General features: G+C 46.1%; 1 protein-coding gene across 2 annotated transcripts in view; it reads left to right on the top strand.

Moving 5' to 3' along the window:
- The window catches only part of GRAP2 (GRB2 related adaptor protein 2), a 303,601-nt gene that overhangs the window by 217,395 nt on the left and 71,042 nt on the right, over positions 1–15,164 (top strand). For both annotated transcript variants that reach the window (XM_075320845.1, XM_075320846.1), the window contains exon 4: positions 8,676–8,795. In XM_075320845.1, the coding sequence (XP_075176960.1) occupies positions 8,676–8,795 (120 nt within the window). The remainder of the gene's footprint in view (positions 1–8,675; positions 8,796–15,164) is intronic.

Below are 15,164 nucleotides of genomic sequence, written 5' to 3'. Positions count from 1 at the left end.
ATGATTAAGGAGTCATGCCCAGGAGAAAGAGGTACATGCCTCTTAATAGATATGTAACATCTTACTACAGTGAGCCTTGGATGAAGACTGGCATACAAAATCCCAATCTTAATTAATTCTTCCCTCATTGTGCTAAGACTGTAAGAAAAGCTATGACATCCAATTCCGGTAACCCAACACACAACTGGCAGCACTGTCCAATCTTCACAGATTCAGGCGGACAAAGACTAGAGCCCCACAATTACAGTGTTGTCTATATGTCATGGCAGAATTGTGGTGTCCTCACAATGCCCGTAGTAAGAGATTCCTTAGTCTCTTTTCACACATGCAACTTTCACAATCTGAGTGTGAACCGCAGTATCTAGGCTTGCCACAGGTCTCCTGAACTCAACTCAACTGAGACTGAGGATTTGGGATCAGGAGATCTATGGTTGATCTAGACATTATGGTCCATACTTGGACTGTTGAATTTGGATGTGTGAAACCGACCTAATGGAGAAAAATTTGCAAACTATTCTTGGACCAACACAGGACATGGCCAGATAACGGATGCAGGGTACCTGGTAAACTATTTTCTATAGTCGAAAATTGAAGTTGAGACATCACAACAACCCAGATTTGTAGTCAGCACCATAGCACTTCAGAGTCATAACCTTTGAGTTTATGGAAGTGAATATATTGCAGTCTGAATAGTAAAAAAACATAATATGGTGTCCTAAAATGAAACTTATGGGGCCTTAATATACCTCTTTCTAGCTCTGATTAGATATTATGATATTGTCATGACTGTGACTGCCTTCTCCCTGTTTTTGGAGATTAGTGGAGCTAGCGCACTGGAGCCCCTTATTTCTATCTGGGACTCTGCATTTACGTGTGGTTTTGTTTCTTTTGGTGCAGAAATAATTAATGCCAGTTTTTCTGCTAGAAGCTCTCTTGCAGTTAAGGTCAGCTGCATCTACTTTGTAGACACACCCCCATGGGTTTAAATAGCCAGGTCTCCCAGCAAGCTTTGCTCACTATTAGAGATGAGCGAACTGGCCGTGGTTCGGCTCGAGTTCGGTTGGTCGAATGGAGGTCTCGTTCGAGTTCAGTTCGGCGAACGTTCGACGCACCGAACTCGAACCAATAGGATATAATGGGAGGCAATCACAAACACATAAAAACGCATTATAAATGTACACATACAGTTAATAAACATTGCCATAACACTTACCGGTCCCCGCGATCCCTCCTGCACTCTGTTTCCTGCCGCTATTCCATCCGATGATCGCTGAATCCTCCCGGGGACCAGCACTGCCAGCAGTGATGCAGGACCTATCGTGACGTCAAAATAGCCATGTGACCAGTCACGTGGCTATTATCTCATTGGCTACAGACTGGTCACATGACTATGACGCATCATGTAGGACCTGTCATTGCACTCTCCGGTACACGGTGCACATTTGTGTATCGCCGTGTACCGGCGACATGCTCTAGCACACGGTCGACTCCCCATTTAGTTAGGGACCGGCTGACACAGCCGGTCATTAACGGAGATCACCGTTGCCATAGCAACGCAGTTAGCGGTGACGTCACCGCTAACCGCGGCTCCGGGAGCACCGTTGCTATGGTAACGCGTCTGTCAGCGTTACCGCTGTTACCGCTGACAGCCAGCAGCACTGATCACTCACGGAGTGAAGGCTGCACGGGAAGCAGCGTCTTCCCCCATGCAGCAGTGATGGAGCAGAGCTGCATTTGTTGAACGAGAAAGACAGAAGACCATGGATCGTGGAGGGCTGACAGGGGGTAATAAAGATGTAGTCTCTAATGTGTCTGTGTATTTATTTCTATTAAAGTATTTTTTCTCTGTGTGGTGTCTTTTTTTTAACCCTTTATTGGAGATTCTTAATGGCCGGGTCAAACTTGCCTGACATTAAGAATCTCTGGCTTAATACTAGCTAGTAAAACAAAGCTAGTATTAACTCATTATTACCCAACAAGCCACCCGGCTTCAGGGCTGTTGGAAGAGTTGGATACAGCGCCAGATGATGGCGCTTCTATGAAAGCGCCATTTTCTGGGGCGGCTGCGGACTGCAATTCGCAGCAGAGGCGCCCAGAAACCTCGGGCTAACCTGTGCTGCGGATTCCAATCCCCAGCTGCCTAGTTGTACCCGGCTGGACACAAAAATGGGGCGAAGCCCACGCCATTTGTTTTTTAGTTATTTCATGAAATAAGTGAAATAATTAAAAAAAACGGGCTTCCCTATATTTTTGGTTCCCAGCCGGGTACAAATAGGCAACTGGGGGTTGGAGGCAGCCCGTGGCTGCCTGCTGTACCTGGCTAGCATACAAAAATATGGCGAAGCCCACGTCATTTTTTTGGTGGGCAAAAAACCTCTGCATACAGTCCTGGATGGAGTATGCTGAGCCTCGTAGTTCTGCAGCTGCTGTCTGCTCTTCTCCATACAGACAGACAGCAGCTGCAGAACTGTTTGCCCCCTCAAAAAATTATGTGGGCTTTGCCATATTTTTGTATGCTAGCCAGGTACAGCAGGCAGGTACGGCTGCCCCCAACCCCCAGTTGCCTATTTGTACCCGGCTGGGAACCAAAAATAAAGGGAAGCCCTTTTTTTATTATTTCATGAATTTCATGAAATAATTAGAAAACAAATGACGTAGGCTTCGCCCCATTTTTAACTAGGCAGCTGGGGATTGGAATCCGCAGCACAGGTTGGCCTGAGCTTTCTGGGCCCCACTGCTGCGAATTGCAGTCTGCAGCCGCCTCAGAAAATGGCACTTTCATAGAAGCGCCATCTTCTGGCGCTGTATCCAACTCTTCCAGCACCTGCCTGCTATACCTGGCTAGCATACAAAAATATGGCGAAGCTCACGTCCTTTTTTGTAGTTTTTTGGCAAAAAAAATAAAAAATGCTTCCCTGGATTTTCCATTGCCAGTGAAGGTAACACAAAGCAGTGGGGGTTACCAGCCAGTAGCTGCTTGGATTACCCTTAGCTAGCAATACAAAAAATGCAGCGGGAGCCCATATATATTTTTTTTAATTATTTATTTAAATAACTAAAAACAAAATGGGCTTCCCTGTATTTTTGATTGCTGGACATCACAGTGCTGTAAAAATAAATCTTTAAAAAAAATGACGTAGCGCTCCGCGGTATTTTTGATTCTCAGCGCAGATAAAGCAGACAGCTATGGGTTGCCACCCCCATCTGCCTGCCTTTACCTTGGTTGGCAATCAAAATACAGGAAAGCCCATTAATTTTTTCTATTTAAAAAATAATTAAAAAAAAAATGACGTTGGGTCCCCCCATTTTTGATAGCCAGCTAGGGTAAAGCAGACGGCTGTAGCCTGAAAACCACAGCCGGCAGTTTTACCGTGGTTGGGGATCCAATGTGGAGGTCCCCCCAGGCTCTTTTTTTATAATTATTTTATAAATATTAATAATTACACAAAAAAAGTAGGGTCCCCCCCAAATTGGATCATCAGCCAAGGTAAAGCGGACAGCTGTGGTCTGGTATTCTCAGGGTGGGAAGGTCCATAGTTATTGGGCCTTCACAGCCTAAAAATAGCAGGCCGCAGGCACCCCAGACGTGGCGCATCCACTAGATGCGCCAATCCTGGCGCTTCACCCCAGCTCATCCCGTGCCCTGGTGCAGTGGCAAACGGGGTAATAAATCGGGTTGATACTAGCTGTAAGGTCACCTGACATCAAGCCCAGCAGTTTGTGATGTCATGGCATCTATTAGATACCCAACATCATAAACTGTCAGTACTAACAAAAAAAAAATCGACAAAAGAAATTTATTTGAAAAAACAGTCCCCAAAACATTTCCTCTTTCACCAATTTATTGGAAGAAAAAAAATAAAGGGGTCCCACGACGACTCTGGACCGTCTAGAATATGGGGGGGAGACACTCAGGGAACGTATCCCCCATTTTCTAGGAGTGCAGACCCTTCATGTGAGGCGTGTGGGTGCAATGAATCTGCACTCACTCTCCCCGGGTCCACAGCAGCAGAGTCCATGTCGTAATGGTTGCTACCAAAGCTGCAATGCCCTGCTCATGAGGTAAGGGCATGCCTAATCAGGAGAACTATTCTACATTTCCAAATATTGGTATTTGCTGATTTTATTGCTATTCCACCTACTATATATTGGGGATAGGATCTTGGAGATGGAATACCCCTTTAAGTCCAGTTATCCAGCTGACTAAATACTTAACAACAGAGCTCGCTATTTAGATGTGTTTTCTTGTGGCGTATAACGGACTCTCATGTTTGGTAGTCGTTGAGCAGGGAAACTATAAAAGCAAATCCCTCCATTTGGAAATGTAGTATATAGCTCTCCTAATCAATTATGTTCCTTACCTCATGAGCAGGGCATTGCAGTAATAATAATAATTTATTCATTTATATAGCGTTATTAATTCCATAGCGCTGTATGTCTTTGGAGTGTGGGAGGAAACCGGAGTACCCGTAGGAAACCTACGCAAACACGGTGACAACATACAAACTCCTTGCAGATGGTGTCCTTGGTGAGAATTGAACCCAGGACCTCAGCGCTGCAAGACTGCAGTGCTAACCACTGAGCCACCGTGCCGCCCATTTAGCTTACAGATGCATAACCACCACTCACTGTGTCTGAACACAGGAAGCTGAGCTGACAGCTGCTCTGTGCATGCGGCAGCGTCTATTGTGAAGGAGAGGGCCGTAGGGGGATCAACGCTGCACAGGTACCGTGGGACACCGGGGAACACCGGTGAGGTTATAGGGGGTGACCTGGCTGGGCCTGGGGAGGAGTTTTCTGTCGCATGTGTCATGGCACATGCGACAGAAATCAGAGGAGTAGGGTGAATGCGGCCGGCGCGCTGCTGTGCGCGCGGGCATCTTGGATTTCTGGGAGGGCATCAGGGGGGGCACTTTGGCGACACCGGGGGACCGGAGGGGACCGGGGAGAAGATTTATCATGTTTGTTCATGCCAGATGAGATAAATAATTTTTTACCGGCGCTGTCATTTACTGTAACGTGATCATCGGTGTACGGTGTATACCTGTGATCACGTGAGCGGGGACTGGAAAAACCGTCCTGAATCATGATCTCCAGGGTTTCAGCTACCCCTGAAACCCCGGAGATTTTCTGACGCTGGGGGGCGCTATTCACTTATTTCTGCCTGCTGTTTATAAACGGCAGATCAGAATAAGGCTACATTAACACGACCGATCCATTTTTGAGGTCTGCAAAAAAACAGTCCGTTTTTTTTCACGGGTGCATCCGTGTGGCATCCGTTTCCGTTCCGTAGACGGTCCGTATGTCATCTGTTTGTCATCCGTGTGCCTTCCGTTTTTTTTGTGTACTGCAAAAAAACTGAAGGAGGGTAAATGCATAAATTTACCCAGGATCCATAGCTTCATCCTACATGAGGCGGTCACATGTTCACTCCAGTGCCATTTTCTACTGCTTTTCACAGCATAGAGCGCTCTGATGATTTTCTTGTGCTTGTGCACTTCATATCAGTCTTTTCTGTCATTATAATGGCAGAAAGACACATAATGTCCCACTCTCCTGCATTTTGTAACTTTGCACCCTTTGGTGCCTTTCATGTGGCACTAAGGGGTGCTTAGCTTTGTATTTAGCCAAAAAAATGAAAAAAAAAATGACGTATGGTTCCCCCTATTTTTGTAGCCAGCTAGGATAAAGCAGACGGCTGCAGCCTGCAGACCACAGCTGGCAACCTCACCTTGGCTGGTAACCCAAAACTGAGGGCACCCCACGCTGTTATTTTAAATTAAATAAATAATTTTAAAAAAAAAACACGTAGGGGTCCCCCCAAAATTGGATCACCAGCCAAGGGGTAAAGCAGACAGCTGGGGTCTGATATTCTCAGACTAGGGAGGTCCATGGTTATTGGACTCTCCCCAGCCTAAAAATAGCAGGCCGCAGCCGCCCCAGAAGTGGCTCATCCATTAGATGTGCCAATCCTGGTGCTTCGCCCCAGCTCATCCCGCGCCCTGGTGCGGTGGCAAACGGGGTAATATATGGGGTGAATACCAGATGTGTAATGTCACCTGGCATCAAGCCCTGGGGTTTGTGAGGTCAGGCGTCTATCAGATACCCCACATCACCAACCCAGTCAGTAATAAAAAAAAATAGACGACAAACACATTTTGTTTGAAAAAACACTCCCCAATACATTCCCTCTTTAACCAATTTATTAGAAAGAAAAACAAATCCAGGTCTGGTGTAATCCAAGGGGTTGCCATGACGATCCACACTGTCCCAGTCAATGAAGAGCAGGATGTTCCCCATTGGCTGGGAGAGCAGTGCAGTGACCTGAGCTAACATCAATGGGTCAGCCCAGGTCACTGCAGGGGATGACAAGTGCTGCTGTCAGCGAGGTACATTACCTGCGCTGATCTCCTGCACTGCTGACAGCACTTGTCACTGAGTTCAATGACCGCCGCCTTCACAGCCAAGTATCGCGAGCGGCCCGTGACGTCACCGCCAGTCAGTCTCGGGTCGGAAGCGAGAGAAGGTGATGTGACAAGCGACGGCCATGGAGGACAGTGACAGCGCTGAGGACGGGACTTCATCACCGCAGGTAAGCCAAGCGGGACTATGTGTGCAGAGTGCAGGTGGGCATAGCCATGTGTGCTGGCGGCGGAGTGCGAAGTGGGTGGCGCTGAGGACGTCAGTGTCGTGGACTGCTTGGCTTGGGACAGGTGAGTGTGTGTGTGTGTACATGCCGCGTGCAGGAGGGGGCGGAGGGAGCTGAGCGGGGAAGTGTGGGCTTCCTGCACGTAACTAGGATAAACATCGGGTTACTAACCAAAGCGCTTTGCTTGGATACCCGATGTTTATCTTGGTTACCAGCTTCTGGCAGGCTGCCAGCGATGGCTCCTGCACACTGTACCTGTAAAAAGTCCTGCTTTTTGCTGCTAGAACTGCTCTCGAACATATCTAGAACTATCGAGCTTTAGCAAAAAGCTCGAGTTCTAGTTCGATCTAGAACAGCCCCCAAAATCACTCGAGCCGCGAACTGGAGAACCTCGAACCGCGTTCAACTCTACTCACTATACAAAGCCATTTGTGTACTGGCCCCCTTTGATGAAGGAACTGCTGAGGATTCATCCTGAAGTTGGATCTTCTCCATTTTTTGTTGTATCCCCCTGTTTGTTGCACCTATCCCCTTGTATTAGTGCAGTGCTGGGCCTAGTGAGCTGCACCACCCCACTCCTCAGCTAAGACTATCGTAGGAATTTTTTAAGGCTTCAAGTTTTCCTGCTCAACAACAGGTGCGGAGTCTGTATAGGGTCTGGCAAGAAGTGCAGGATACAATGCCAGGTGAAGGTAGGATGTGTCCATCTACCATCTCACTAGTGTCTGGGCCCACTATTGTTATCGTGGTTTTGGTGTTTCCCCTTGTTTTTGCTGGTATTGTTGGGTGTTTTTTGTTGCACTTCAGACATTTGTTGGTCTGAACGCGCTCGCCACGCACATAGCATGACAGATATGCTCCATTGGATGCCATATTATAAAGATATTAATGCCAAGGAACAAACTTTCTATGATACAGTGCCATAGTGAGGTAACATATTGTGTCCAAAACTACCAGGGACTCTAAAACCCATTGTATACGCTCTATGGGTAGGGCACTGACAGAAGAGGCCCCTGTGCAAAAACAATACCTGGTTCCAGTAGCTCAATATAATGCATAATTCTACCTACTGTGGAGATGAACGTGGACCCCCTTGCATCTTAGACCACTGTGCTACTGCACAGGTTACACCAATGGTATGTCTGCCCCTGAAGACCTGTGCTGTGTGTACATGTTAATACATTTCAATTGAATGTGCTTCCAAATAAAGTGCCGTAGATGATGCCCCCTGGATTGGGCCGCAATCAGGGGGTCTACAGTGCCTGCAGACCGTATGAAGCAGCCTCAGGGGCCGTAGGTGGCTCGTGGGCTATGTGTTTGAGACCCCTGTTATAGATATTATATTCATCATTGGATAAAAATGGGTTAATCAACCCACCAAAAAAAAAAAAAAAAAAGTAATAAAAGAGAAAAGTGATAATACGGGAATAATTCATTGACTGCAGTAGTAACCTTACAACACTGAACATCCTGCGGAATTGTCTGATTAATAACTGGGACTAGTGTGCCAGCCACTGAGGATGGGAATACAATTGGAACATCTCCAAAATATATCCGATGGAAGCTCTAATTCTGGCCAGAGGCCTAAAATTTATAGTGCATTTCATTATGTAAGTCTATATTATACATCAAAAACCAGATTGCAGCTAATGTGTGGCATTTTTAAGCTTTTCCAATAGAAAGTCACCAGGCAGTAAAATTAGCTTCGTTATGCGCATAATTAGGCATATATTTGTCCAGTATGACTTTGATGAATCATTAGGTTCTGTGTATTAACACTGAGTGAATTATGGATGAATAAAGCTTTTTTATAAATTAGTTTGTGCAAATTAGCCGACAACTTTAAAAATGCAACATAAAATGCATTTTGGACAATTGCAAATGTCTTCGAAATATACTGTACCTATATACTGTCACTGTATAGTATTGCTTTGAGATGGAGGTTATGTACAATATTTGCACACACTATATTGATCAATGAATATGTTTTATATAAAGAAATATTTTTTTCCTTCTTACATGGCAGTTGGTATTGTGAAAACTTTAGCCGTATCGAAGCCGAGAACATCCTCATGAGTAAGCAAGTTGGACATTTCATCATCCGTGCCAGTCAAACGTCTAAAGGGGAATTTTCCATCTCAGTCAGGTATGTCCCTGCTATGCTATTATCACCCTTTTTAAAAGAATGTATAAAGTTTGCAACTTATACAACTTGAGCATATTTTACTTAAAAAACATATATATCTTAGAATGTTCATATTATAACCAGAACATTCAGATCCCACCCAGTCTGTTGACCACTGCCCTATTCATAGTCTGGAGGAATGGTGACCACACAGGCTCACATAGAAAATTTGGCCTGGATTCATAAGGTGTTTTCTGACTTAAAACACCTTTAAGAGATGGTCCACTACAATGTCCACATTGACATAAAGCTGAGAAATAAGGCTTTTTCCAAATACCTTCTGTTGCCAATTTTGCCTGTGAGTGGCACTATCGCTGTTCCTTCAGTCCCCATCACGTGACCCGGGCTGCATCAGCCTCTGATGTTCGGTGATGTCACATCAAGTTCCAGAATTTGAAGTTGACCCGGCATCACCGAGGCGGGACCCAGCCTTCCTGAGTGACAGGGCTGCGGGCGGAGTTTCATCACACGTCACAGCCCAGCATTGTGCACGCTCTCTCCTTCACTGCTTTCCTTAATAGAGTCCCGCAAGCAAGTGCAAATCTGGGCTATGACATGCGGTGAGACTCTGCCCACAGCCCAGTCACTCATGGAGACTGTCTTCTGCCTCGGTGATGCCGGGTCACCTTCCAATTCCGAAGTTGACGTGACATTACCAAACATCAGAGGTCACTGCAGCCAGGGTTACATGATAGGGATTGAGTGGACAGTGATAGCGCCACCCACAGGCAGAATTTGCAACACAATTTATTTAGAGAGACTGGGTCCCTCCTTATTGATGCCAGGTCAACTTCCAATTCCAGAACTTGACATGACATCACCGGACATCAGAGGTCACTGAAGCCTAGGTCACGTGATGAGGAAGCAGTGGACAGTGATAGTGCCACTTACAGGCAGAGTTGCCAACCAAAGGTATTTGAAAAAAGCCTTCTTTCTCAGCTTTAAATCGATGTGGTCACTATACATTTTAGTAGACCACCAAAAATGTTTTTCAACTTCCAAGTTGTTGCAACCTTTGCAAATTTCATACCAGTCTGAACAGTTTCACCATAATGGGTAGAGAATGGGTGGGATGGTGTGTGCCTATCCACCCATTTAAATCATAAAACCTTATGCCACTTTAGTGGAGTAACTTTTGACAGAATTGTACTTCAGTTGCTGACTTGAGTACAATACATCTCCAGCAGAGACGCATGATCTTGTAAGATGCACTTATTTATTAAGTGGCGTGCACCTGTTTATGAATTAGGCCCATCATACTCCAGCATGTCCATCATTAAAACTGGAATGTTCAATGCTGGTCTTACTGAATAGGCCACTTTTGCACTAACCGTTCTCGAGTTTGGCGGCGTTCTTAGCAGCTGAACCCCAATGATCATACATTTGACATTTATCCTGTGGATTTGTTATAAATGTTATTTTTGGGACAATTCTTCTAATAGTTCCAGCTACATGTCCAGGTAACACTGTCATCACATTTGTCATAAAGTGAATCAAATTTAGCTCTTAAAGGGAATCTTTCACCAGATTTTTGCTACCTCATGTGAAAGCAGCATAATATAAAGACCATGATTCCAGCAATGTATCACTTAAGGCCCTGTCACACACAGAGATAGATCTGTGGCAGATCTGTGGCAGATCTGTGGCAGATCTGTGGCAGATCTGTGGCAGATCTGTGGCAGATCTGTGGCAGATCTGTGGCAGATCTGTGGCAGATCTGTGGCAGATCTGTGGCAGATCTGTGGCAGATCTGTGGTGGCAGTGAAATTGTGGACAATCAGTGCCAGGTTTGTGGCTGTGTACAAATGGAACAATATGTCCACGATTTCACTGCAACCACAGATCTGCCAAAGATTTGTCTCTGTGTGTGACAGGGCCTTTAGTTTACTGGATGCAGTAGTTGTGCCACAATCAGAGTGTTTAGATGTAGCATGTAGTAGAGCTCAGAAAGCTAACCCCGTCCACACCACAGCATTTTGTGTACATTGTATGGGGGTATGTTGACAGAGAGCTGCTAATCAGTGCTGAGGTCATGGCCGGTTCAGTGCATATTGGCTCCTAGTCCAGCAACGATAATCTACTGCTAATAAAGCACTCATTGTATTGAAACAACAGCACAGAGTCCAATAAGTGGCACATTTCTAAAATCATTGTCTCTGTCCCTAACTCATAGTGCCGTCAGATTACATAGGAATAAGCTGCAGAATCACTATCACTATTGCTGTCATTTATATATCATCTTCTGGCAGCGTTCCTGGGGAATCCTATACCATTCCTCATGTGCAATGGCCTCCATATTCATGGGTCTGTTTGCTGCAAATGTTCTATGGACTTCAAGTCAGGCCAATGTGAGGCAACTCCAGGATCTGCCAGGATTTCTTCTGAACCAAGCCTTGGTGGACTGTGAGGTATGCTTGGGATCATTGTCCTGTTAGAAAGTCTAATTATGCCAAAGCGTTCCTGGGGAATCCTATACCATTCCTAATGGGCAATGGCCTCCATATTTTTCGGCTTGTGCACTAAAACTACTTTCATAGATGTTCTATGGAGTTCAAGTCAGGCCAATGTGATGGCAACTCCAGGATCTGCCAGGACTTCTGAATCAAGCCTTGGTGGACTGTGAGGTATGCTTGGGATCATTGGGCTGTTGGAAAGTTCAAGCTTCAGCTCAATTTGTTTTGCATTTTTTACCCATTGGTGATAAAAATAAATGCATCAAAAACACATGGACAAAAAACACACCAAAACCGCATACGTTTTTTGATGCGGCTTTTTTTGCCACAAGATGCTTTTTTTGGGGGCCACACAGTGCATTTTTGTGGTTACAAAAAACCTGCAATGTGCGGATATACCCTTAAGGGCCATTTACACGCTGCGACATCGCTAACGATATATCGTCGGGGTCACGGTGTTTGTGATACACATCCAGCGCCGTTAGCGGCATCGCAGCGTGTGACAGCTAGGAGCGACAAGCAACGATCGGAAAAACGGCAAAAATCGTTGATGTGACGCCCTGGACTATCCAAGTTGTCCCAGGTAGTCACACACAACACCACACCCCCTTCCCGATTAGGTAACACCAGTCAACCTAAAAACCTTGTCACTACCCTCCAGGTTTGATGTCCACACCAGGGGGCAGAGCCAGGCGGTTGGCTCCGCCCACCGAGGAGTTCACAGGCCCGGAGGCGGGAAAACAGTTAGTTTGACACACACTAGTTCAAGTGCAAGTCGAGAGCAGTCAAGGTCACAGGCAGTCCTGTGTCCATGCCCTGATAAGAGACTACCCGGTGGCTGGGTCGGAGCCCAGTCACCATAGGTAAGGAGGCAGACGGTGGTGGCCGCCTGCAGGAGACCGGGAATACGACCGGTGGAACCGTAAGGGACCGGGACAGGGTAGTGGCCCGCCGGAACCGAACCGGGGGAGCCAACTGGATAACGAAGCACCAGGCAAGGTACTCAGACCCCGTACAAAGCCCTGAACCGACAGGGCCGAGTCGAATCAACTGATTGCGGGCTGGACTTAAGGACCTACCCCACACAAGTCCCTTTAGAAGACAACAGCCCAACCATACAGGGTAAAGCCCCCGCCAAGGCATAGAGACCCAAAGGGCCAGCGTCTGCGGGCAAACAAGCTCCTCCGGCATACCCAAGTCGGGGAGCAGACTACCGGTGTCGAGGCATAGGAGTCAAAACATTTTACACACAGAGGTGCAGGAGAAAGGCGGAAATCACCAACCTAGTCTGGAAGAAGCTGCAGCCGGCTGCGGGCCCTGTTCATCACTCCGTTTGGTTTACCAGAGACTCCAGTGTCTTGTGTCAGAGTGAGTGCACCAGTGCCATCAGGCACTGCACCGCAACACTTCACCCTGCACCCCGGCCCTCACTTACTGGGCCCCGGGACCAACACCCCCTGCCCACGGAGGGGTCAACACCTAGCTGCGCCATTACATCGCTCCCGGGAGCCCCATACCTTCACCGCAGCGGTGGTGTCCATAATCACCACAACCCGTGGGTGGCGTCACGAACTATCATCCCAAACCAAACACTCAAATCCCCGCGTGTAGCGCCAACTCCCTTGCAGAGCAACGTGATCCCCGGGTCCGTGAGAGGCTCGAGCCAACACCCGCAGTACGAGCACGGATCTGAGCGGCTCGGCAGTCGCAGCCGAGCCCGCGTGACGGTACATTGATCGTTGCCACGTCGCTCCTTTTCGAAATGTAGTTGCTGTTGCATGCCGCTGGTTGTTCCTCGTTCCTGCGGCATCACACATCGCTACATGTGACACCGCAGGAACGACGACCATCTCCTTACCTGCATCCACCGGCAATGAGGTGGGCAGCATGTTCCGGCCGCTCATCTCCGCTCCTCCTCTGTTATTGGGCGGCCGCTTAGTGACGCCGCTGTGACGTCACTATGACGCCGAACACACCTCCCCCTTGAAGGAGGGATTGTTTGGCGGTCACAGCGACGTCGCTGACAAAGTATGTGCATGTGATGCTGCCATAGCGATAATGTTCGCTACAGCAGCAATCACGCTGTCGTGCATGTCGCACGTTCGATGTTGCAGCGTGTAAAGCACCCTTTACAGTTATTGTACCAAAGTATGTTCTTTGCATTTCAACTTGTTAATTTGTAATAAAAGAAAAGCAGAAATTCTATAAACACTATTAGAGCAGCAAGGGAGTAATATTCCTGCCAAGAGCTTCTATACATTCATACATTAATAAGTAACTTTATTAAAAAAAAAACTTTCTTCCCTTTGTTTATGAAATTTACATGATGACTACATAAAAGGACTTATAGAACATTTTTTTAGATAATGAATGAATGCCACAACCATAAACTTTGATATATATGGGTAAATTAAACAGTAGTTTTAGTATGCTGTTAATGGCAACCTTTAGTCTGCAACCTGTACCTATCATAACAGTCTGCAATGCTTGTTTGCTGAAGAACACACTGGTGTACACATACTAGATCCTACTTATGGGAATAATAGGTATGTGTAACCGAGGCTAGAAATACAATGACACAATAAAAGTGACTCAGTGGTGACTTTCAACAAATATTATTTTACAGTAACCGGTAGTCAGCAAAGTAAGGGATAATCAATGAGCGGCACAAAAGTGCAAATCATTTTACAGTTAGTAATGTACACAGCAGTAATTGATCGATTACTAGTCAAAACTCTATTTAACAGATTTTTCTAACGTTATCCCAATCCCAACCTTTCTGTCAGGGAAGCGTCAGTGTCACCCTACGTTTTGTGATAGTATTCTCTTTTGCAAACAAACTCAAGGTTTACACAACTTCACCTATCTTAGTTGTACACTAGACTTGACATGGGTGTGTTACAATTCACTGCCCCACTATTCCAACTTTGGTAACTAGCTATCCTTTCTTAGTACCGTACGTCAAGGTGGGAAGTAGTGGCCCAGCTCACTCAAACATTGCATTGGAGCGAATGTTTGGTTCCAGATCTCCAGTCATTGGTATTCAGTCTTCAGTGCTTGACCGACGAAGTTTGTCCTCCTCTGGAACCTTTGCTTGGCGTTCAGTCTTTGGTGCTTGACCGTGAAGTCTGGTCTTCCTCTGGAACGAGGGCCCAGCGTTCGGTCTTTGTTGCTTGACCATGAAGTCTGGCCTCCCTCAGGGGCATGGTATTCGGTATTCGGTTTTCAGGTTCTTCATTGTATTCAGTATGTCTCTATGAAACTCCGGTCGCTCCAGGATACTTTCACTGCAGTCGATATGAGTCTGCTCCGCTATGCTTCCTGGTACACATGGCGCAACCTCTCCTCTTTTCTTCTCTCCCGATCTTTTATATTTTGTAATTACACCACAATTTTTAATGGACCTGGCATCCCCTTCAAACCTTTCCCTCAAGAAAACACACTCTTCACACTTTAGTTCCTGCCAGTTCTGTCTTACCAGCAGATGAAAATGTTTTTTTTCCAACTACTGTGAGAGTACTGTGAGACTACTGTGAGACATTGGGCATAAGCATCTTATTTTTGCCATCCCCTTAATATGCCACCATTCACTTTTATGGACAAGCAGAGTTATCTCCGTGGTATACAGTAAAATAAAAGTATATACACTGACGAGCAAAAGGGTAACAATGTTTGGAAATTTTGACTTTCAGTCTCCATATTTCACCCTCCACTACAGCTTCAAAAGTGAGACTACCTTCATTTTATAGACAATCATCTTGGTTATTTCAAACATAAGTTTGACTTGCAACTATTTAGCTTATGATTGGTTATGCAGATTTTCGTCATGTCACTGCATTGTTACTTTTTTATTATTTTGTTAGTATTTTGTAAATCC

The sequence above is a fragment of the Anomaloglossus baeobatrachus genome, chromosome 8 (assembly GCF_048569485.1).
Source record: "Anomaloglossus baeobatrachus isolate aAnoBae1 chromosome 8, aAnoBae1.hap1, whole genome shotgun sequence".
NCBI lineage: Eukaryota > Metazoa > Chordata > Amphibia > Anura > Aromobatidae > Anomaloglossus > Anomaloglossus baeobatrachus.
The sequence above is the reverse complement of the archived record's forward strand: the minus strand, read 5'-3'. Positions and strand labels throughout refer to the sequence as shown.